General features: G+C 33.1%; 1 protein-coding gene across 1 annotated transcript; it reads right to left on the bottom strand.

Moving 5' to 3' along the window:
• Positions 1 to 3,942: 3,942 nt before the first annotated feature.
• LOC120338034 (uncharacterized) lies at positions 3,943 to 8,694 on the bottom strand. The gene is made up of 4 exons (XM_039405959.2): positions 8,410 to 8,694; positions 8,013 to 8,117; positions 6,428 to 6,553; positions 3,943 to 6,026 (listed from the first exon to the last, which is right to left on the bottom strand). Exons 1-4 carry the CDS (start codon positions 8,522 to 8,524, stop codon positions 5,488 to 5,490), a joined length of 885 nt encoding a protein of 294 aa, XP_039261893.2. The 5' UTR covers positions 8,525 to 8,694; the 3' UTR covers positions 3,943 to 5,487.

Raw genomic sequence — 8,694 nt, 5'->3', positions numbered from 1 at the left:
TTCTGTGACGTTGGTCCATGTAACTGAAAAAATTTAGACCTGATGAAGAACGAATTAGGAGAGCAAGATGTTTTATTATCTGAATGTCGTTCATTAGATTCAGATGTCTGTTTTTTTATTGGTTGCAGTGGAGTTGAAATATTCGTAGTTATCATGCATCATTGTTGACATTAGGACTGTGATCACAAACAACTGCATATTGTAAGAAGTGTTGCTTTATAAATCACGAAAATTTAACATTTTAAAACATAGCACACACGAATAAAGCACTTATGGCGCGCAAGATTAGCGCGAACCAAAACAAATACATTTGCTTACGTGCAATGACTTGTCTAGACAGCATGAGACAAAGTACACTCACTGCAGATACATGACTGCAAAGATGCATATTTATCAACAATACTCGCTATTCTGTAAAACACAGTAAAAAGTAGTTTCAATTGTAAACGATGTTCGAATGCGGCGTTCAAACTTACTGGCAAACGTTTTTACTTCTTTTCCTTTTATCTGAAATATGCCCATATACACAGTTGAAGTATTGACTAAGCAAATAATTTTTTGAAAAAAAATAAAATTCATTATTTTACTGATTTCAGTCACAATATCAAGTATGACTAACGTTTATCACATCGCCATGAAAGACGAAAAAAATATTGTTTTGTATTGTGCTTAAATACGTTTCTTCCATTTTGAGAGGTACAAAACTATGTGTTCCTTAGACATTTGTACCATGAATGGTATATGAGGCAGACATAATTTTAGGAATGCAGTTATTTTAACGTTCAAAATACGCTTCATGAACATGTAGAAACTAGAACTTCACCCTGTAAAATAAAAAATTGACGGCGATTTTTGCGCATAGGTAAATATATTGCAGCACACTGCAGTGTATATCAATGAATACGTTGTCAAGTTTCCCCGGGGCTACCACAAACTCACCGTAGTTATTTAAAAACCTTCCCACGCGGAAATAAATAAAATTGCATGAACAAACAATTCATAATATAGGTTTTATCTGGAATGTGGTCACCAGGGAGATAAATTTATATATTTCCGTAGTTTCAGTTAGTCTGGTTTGTTACGCATGTTATCCATGGATTTGTTGGTGTAGAAAACCGTAACCGTCCAGTGGTTACGTGGGCCACCCTACGGCGTCGAGGAGTCCAGTAATCCTCTCGCACATATTTATTCCCCACGAGATTCGAATCTGCGAACCGCCGTAGGGGAATCAGCGGTGCGGTGGCGAGCCTAATCCTAACTTTTAGCACAATGCGCCACACCGCGAAACCGCTACTATTAATTCAATTTCGTGAATATTGACGGGAAATTGACTTGATTTCTATTTGCATGATCTAAAACACAAAAAAAGACATGAACTAAATAAAATTTACAAATCTGTTCGCCAACAAGATGCGATTGGATTTGTTTGTTTATGCCACCTAATTCAGTGCGCGTGGGATGGATTTAAAATGATTAAGGTCTATTCCCGGCTATAACAAAAAGCATTAGTTTATAATTGATATTACCGTATTTAAGCAATCTAATCTCACTGAACTTGGGTGAACGTTCACTAAAAGTACCTAATAAATATCGTTTCACGTTCTGCGTTCACCACTACGACCTTTCATATATCGCTTATGAGCTATGTCACTACTACTGATTCATCTTAATACTTTTTGCAAGCTTCTATGCATAGAAACACCTTCGGGCATGGAATTTTTCTAGCAATGCGTGTTAACTAAACTTCCCGCAATAAACTATGCATAGCTAGAGCCTAAATTGGCTTGGCCTTCGTTAATTGTAATGTTTGTTTGTATCAGTCTGTGCCATCCAGAAGTTCTGATATACCACAGCCTCCAGCGTTTTTCGAGAACTAAAACTATCAGATGCAGTTTTTTAGTTAGGAATGAAAAATTACGCAGCATGATTGGTATAAAAATGTGTAAAACGTGTAAATAAAGTTTGACTACAAGGTGAATGTAAAATGTGGTTTTCTTTGTTGACAACAGAAGATAGCGTTGTCACACCTCGTGCACAAAATACAGAAAGATAGGATGGACAGAATTTTGCATAGTGTGCAATAGTATGAAAATGAGGCAAAATGACAAGCATGGTGGTTTAAATTAAAAAGCATAAGTGTATTAATACCGCGATTAAAACATGTGTAACACGTAGCGGCTTTTCATCCGAAGGTCTTTTATCTCTGTTTTGTGTTGTTATGGGTATTGCAATGAGATTTCAATGAGAAATTCAGATTTCTTGTTTAGTAATTGACTGAAAGTTTCTGTGGTATCATGTCTCTGGATAATACATGTTTTATTTGGTATTAGGTGATTTTCTATTTTTACGGACTGTGTGAAATAAATTTAGAAATGGGGAGTGAGAGACAACTCACTCGTGTCTAATGTCGAGACAACTCACTCGTATCGAGACAACTCACTCGTGACTAATAGGGTTGACATTTTGAACATACTTTTTTGTGATAGCATAAATTCCCGCTTTCTTTGCGTTTGGTTTAGATTTAGAACAACAGCATAATCTGAAAATTCATATGTTAAAATTATTACATTATTATAGAATTATAATTATTATTTAACATTTGATTCCTTTGCGCATCTAATTTTATGCTCAACGTTAACATTCAGTTGCAAATTTTTCGGAGACAACTTGTACCTTTAACAATGTAAATATGCAAAAATATTTCAAATCAGTCATTCCACGTATTTCACCTATTTCGAAGTCTTATTAATTTAAAATGTCAATATTATTTTGCTTTGTCTACATATGTCCAGTTTACCTTTGAAAAAATACCATTGATGCAAGATTTTTTATTAATTTATAATATTCATACAGTGGGTTGATGCAGTAGGTAAATATGTCATGATTTTATGTATATTGCGACATCTTGGTGAAGCTGTCATGTCTGGTTATCATCTGGTGAGCTGAGATTTATTAGGCAATTACAAAACCCCCAAATTTCAGTAAATTTACAAATAAATCCATTTTCGATGTTCGTAAACAAAGTTTTGATATTTGATATTTTACAAATCTACAATGTAGAAATCTCAAAAACGAGTACATCCTGGTACATAGATATCTTGAATGTCATTTCCCTTTTATTCATATGCGTTCGTCAAAAATATATGTTGCTATTTACACGTGTATTTAAAATGTATTCCGCTTTTGATATTATAGTTTTCTCATTCGACACCTAAATTTCATTTTGCAATGAGCATGTATAACTCGAAAGGCATATTTATCTATTTCACAATAAGCATCTTCAATCGTAAAAGTGGTACTTCATGTACACTTACATTAGAAGATCCTTTACCTCATTGAATTCAATGATTCGACTCTCGATGACAAAAATAAAATAAAAACAAAAACAAAACGAAAAACTCCGATGAAGGAAATACAAAAACGTCAAAAACTGTGCGGAGTGTTCATAATGTAGAAATGACACGTGGAGAGAAGAAGTAAATAAATAAAAACCAAGAAATATTCTTTCATGCATTCTTTAAAGTTATGTTAAGATCAAACTAGAAAACTCATTGATTTTATATAATTCTGTATTTAGAATAAAAGTTGCCTAATATAATAAAACAGTTTAGGAAAAAACTCTACCACCTCATATGAGCCTTCGACAGTTGTACGTGACTACAATCGAAGATCATGTTGGTCGATATAGCGAAGAGCGCAATTACACAAGAGCAAGGAACCGAAAAGCTGATCTTGAATTGGAAGCAAAACTGAATCAAATGATTATTCAAAAAAGGGAAATGGTCTTGAAATTGAACAAGTCCATTTCAACAACAAACGAAAAGTTCATGAAAAAGACAAAAGCTTTTATGAAAAATAAGGATATAAGTGTTTCAATATCAGGAAAAAATAGACAAATCAACACCGATCGAATGAGAATACCTAGTTATCGAAACACTCCGATTGTGTTCACTTTATGTGGAAATACAAACAACTCTTAAATCACAATAAACGAAAGATTAGTAAAACGAGTTTCGTAATTTATAAATCGGTTTTGTGTTCAGATTTTATTTATAAAAGGCTATTGTATGATAGTTACGCTATATACCTATATTTAACTCGTTATTGCTCTTGTGCGTTTGATATGTAATTACTCTTGGAAATACAGTGCCAAGATCAAAGTGTTTCTTATTCTATTGCTTTGAACCAGTCTGATGAGAATAATTTGTGAAAATATTCGACTTTTATACGATGACTTTCGTGATAAACTTCATTTTTGAGTTGTTCACCCCTTCTAATCGTGAATTGCTGTGGGCAGGCAATTTGCATTTTTATCCAAATTAAAATATCTACTTCCAGATAACGCTTTTGATAAAATCTGTAATATTTTTTAAGGTCGGTTCATGGAATGGTTCAATTGAAAAAGGAGAGTGGTTCTTCATAACTACTTACATTGGTTCTACTTTGTCGCTGAATTCAGTTCGTTAATACTTGAGAGCCAACATTACGACTGAAATGAGGTTAACGAGATTTTCAACAGGCAATTAAAGCGGTATTGAGTGTGTAAATTGCATCTTATTTTATTTATACAGCCGACGAAAATGGATATAAATAAATGAATTCGAAAGATAACGTGGGCCATAAATAATTATTTACAAGAAAAAAACTTCATTCCAAATTTTCTCGTTTCTGAAAGTTCAAAAAATTAAACAGACACTACAGACTTTTTAATCAACCGGAGTTGAGATTTATTTTCGAATAGACGATTTGACATGTATTTCCAGAGATAATTTTGTATTGATATAACATAGAAAACAAAGTTTCAATGCAAACTGAATGAAAAGTAAAGCTGTCCCAGACATATAGGCCAGTATTCAAAGTTATTTTTGATAAATGCGTTGATATACCGAGTTAAACTGACGAAATGATGCGATTATGCAATCCTTACGTGATGAATATAACACCATATTTTAACTAATTAATGTAATTCTGAAAAGAATTGTTTTTGTACTCACTTTCTGACCGTCGTTCAAACCATAAAATACAGCATACATTTTTGAGAACGCGTTAAAAGTAAAACAGCCATTGATACAATAATAAATTTATCCAATAAAACAAATAAATATATTACTGAAATAACGCGGAATAATGGGTTGAAGATCTGTTATGCAACAAATCACTTGGACAAATAATTTGGACTAAGTGTTTGTATGTTATGGTCGAACTCACGCTTGATCAGAACCCTAAGACTCGTAACGTATTGCAACTATCTATTGGAAAGTTCACATATTCTAACAAGATTTTGCGTTCAAATTGATATTTTTTCTTAGATTTCTGTTGCTTCCGTTTTTGTTTTTTATGTATCCCCAAATAAAAATAAAACAAATTTTTTGATATTGGGCAAGTTTTTACTGATATGGTTTATATGTCTTACTATATTCAACATAAGATGACAAAATTAGTTTTTTTTTCATGAAGTGCCATTGCTATTTTTGCGTTCGCTGTTCGTCAATAATTCAATCCTGAATCCCAAAGTTGAGGCGGTGTGTTGCCTATAAGGCAGTAATCACAGTAGTCTCCAAAAAATCCATCCCAACATACACATCGAACAATTTTTTCTAAGGCATTGACGTTCACTAAATCACTATATATCAAAGAATTCAAGGTTTCAGTTAAAATTTGCAGGAAGTTTATTTGTTCTGGGGAAAAAATAAACTTTGCTGGTCCATCATCAATTTGCGGAATCCTTTTGGCTAGGGATCCCTGCATTATTGTATTGTGAATAATATCATCTCCTTCATTAGTGTTATCTTCAAGTACTGCAATATTTTCGTTCCTAATACCGAAAAACATCATCGGTTGTAACAGCATCGTGTTCCATTCGATGACCATGTCTCCTGCAATTTCGGGAATATTTGTTGGAGATACCGAGTCTATATCCCTAAGCTCACAATTTCCGAACTCGCAAACATTATACGGACAAAGCAGTTCTTGAGATTGAAACAACAGATTGTATAACTTTATATTCATGTTGTATTTTAGATTTCCTGGAAATGAATAAAAGATCACAATTGGCATAATTTAAAAATAATATTCAATTGGTGCAACCGACAACTATCGGACAAAGAAAGGTTGTTTCCAGCCCAAGTATGAGTGAAATTAATAGTTCGTGCTCGATGTTGGATCAAGTACAAGCAGTTGTTCAATGTGTGTTAAAATAAAAAATACTGTGCTCTAAAGTAGTGAAAAATATCTTAATTATATTCACTCATATCGCTATCAATATGTTATGTTGCAAACTATATTTATGGCTTGCTAATTGTCCGTCAGAAGCCATCAAATTAATGTGGACCTACGAAAAATTGCGGAATTGCACAATGCTGATGTAATAAGCGCTCAAAAAAAGAACTTTAGGAATATTGAAAATAAAAATACTTGCATATCACACCTGGATGTGTTTGACTCTCTACGGTGTACTTAAGTGTTAAAAAGTTCTGGATTTCTTCTAAAAGGATTGACAATGCTTTTTTGTCTTCATGTGATATCTTCAGGCTTTCGGAAGGAGTATTACTTCCTATTGCAAATCATAAAATTCTTCATAAAATATTTCAAATTCAAGCAGTTGCTTAAAACGGAAACTATCAAAAACTTCGTGTTGGGAATAAAAATTATCTGAATATAAATTACAGTTTGCATTGTACATAATGTATATTTTTGAATTTATTGTATAAATTATTACAATATCTTACGCGTGTGCTTATTAAGCACAAAAGTAGGAAGGTAACATGACTCATTATATATATATATATATATCATGATATCCACCGCGTTAAACTATTGGGACAATATGTCATTGTCTCTCGTACTTTATTGAAACTTGATTCTATGTTCATGAATAGTATTTATTTGATCCGCAATCGCATATAATTTGACTTTGGAAATTTTGCCAAGTAGATGGAGTGGGTGTCCGTTCCTGATGCGCACAAAATATTCCTTTTTCCATCCTGGCATTTCAAAAATAACAATTCTATCGGATTTCAGTTGATATGCAAATACTTTGATACAGGGTGGTTGGTCCAAGGTTGCAAGGTTGGCGAGCCGTAAAAACTTTTGAGGATGTCTCGCGGGCGCAGTCGGAGAAAACCCAAAAGTGATCGAAACATCGCGAGTTTACTCAATTTGAATATATTTAAGAATGAGAGTTTATCGTTCTAATCAGTTTTTGCAGAAAACTTTATAAAGCCTTTAGTTATTTTAAAATTGCTTCCCGAGAAATATCGTGGTATTTTCGGTATCTTTTCTCGTGTTTGGTTTTGTAATGTCGCTAATTATATTCTTTAGTGGTATTTCATTTTTTACATATTCAGGATGCCATTGAGAATATAATAAGATTAAGGGTACACCAAATTGTTGTGTTGTAGTCTGTTGATTTGAGTCATTAAATCTGAATGCAAAATGGTAATTAAACTAATTACCTTGTTATGTAAACTATAAATACTATACTGCAAATCAGTGAAACAAAGCAGTGACCTTCTGTCATAGATGTTTCCATGCATTCTATTTATTTTGATGCTTTGGGTCTAGTAATGTGTCAACCAAAAATGAGACAGATATATAGAACACAGAGTTTCAAAAAAAAAATTTGTAGGAAGGTGTGAAAGGTAAGGTATCTTCTTTGCAAACAAATAAAGCAGAAAAGATGTATTGTAAGATATAGAAACATGTAACCTCGTTCCGGCAGAGAATGCAATAATACCGTCTCACTTGAATATTTTTTTTTATGATTAGATGTTGCAATAGCAAGTCTGTCATTGAATGTTCTAGTAAACTGCATTGCCGAAGACAGGCTCGCCTGGGCCTGTAAAACTATGTTCATATGTACAGTCGTTTATTGTAACAAATCAATATTTATGAAATCAAATAAAAAAAAAATAACACCGAAGCACTAGTAATGTATGGGCAATTGAGTGATCGGTTTCAATTCGATGCAACATGCAAATAAAATAATAGGCACCAAAAGCTACACAAATTACCATATATCTGTATTTTATCGGCTCTAAATTTTGGTCCGGGAACAGGCGCAGGAGGAAGCCACTCATATGGATTCGGCTTTGATGCAGAATTTGAATTTTCGTCGGCTGAAAATATTATATAACAAAACCAATGTGGCATTAGTCCGATTGTGATTGGCACTAGAAGAAAAATGAGTTTGACGTATTTAGATTGCGACGCAAAAAATCTAGAAATGAGTTCAGACAATGTTCTAAAATATTAAAACCATTTGTCGATTTCCACAATGAGAATATTCTCTTTGTTGTTGAGACAAGTCATATATTCATAAATTATTTGCATCTACTAAATAAATGTTGGATGGAGGTATTCTTACTTTTAAACTATATATAATCCGAGTATAGTACATCAAAATATTACCTGATGGTGTATGAATATCATCGTCGAACATTGTCGTTATTTCATCATCACCTGATTGAGGTTTAACAAGACCAATTCTAATCAAAAACACCAATACAAACCAAAGTGAAAACATCGCAACTACACAACGGGACACTTTCACTAGAAAGCACTTTGGCCCTCATTCACTTAGTTTTATATGGTCGATTAATGCAATAGCAAAATACGAATGGCAATTCCGCTTACGCACGAGAACTTACATTGATAAGATGAGTAAATATATGAGAAGCGCGAACTCTTGTTCCG

This window comes from Styela clava, chromosome 10 (genome assembly GCF_964204865.1).
Source record: "Styela clava chromosome 10, kaStyClav1.hap1.2, whole genome shotgun sequence".
Classification (NCBI taxonomy): domain Eukaryota; kingdom Metazoa; phylum Chordata; class Ascidiacea; order Stolidobranchia; family Styelidae; genus Styela; species Styela clava.
This window is presented reverse-complemented; position numbering and strand designations above follow the sequence as displayed.

What these genes read in the sequence shown, in the direction of transcription:
- LOC120338034 (XM_039405959.2), bottom strand. Translation starts at nt 8,524, where the DNA reads ATGTTTTCACTTTGGTTTGTATTGGTGTTTTTGATTAGAATTGGTCTT. An exon ending in CGATAAAATACAGATATATG is followed by an intron (nt 6,554 to 8,012) that starts GTAATTTGTGTA and finishes GATTTGCAATAG; the next exon opens with GAAGTAATACTCCTTCCGAA. An exon ending in AGAGAGTCAAACACATCCAG is followed by an intron (nt 6,027 to 6,427) that starts GTGTGATATGCA and finishes ATTCATTTCCAG; the next exon opens with GAAATCTAAAATACAACATG.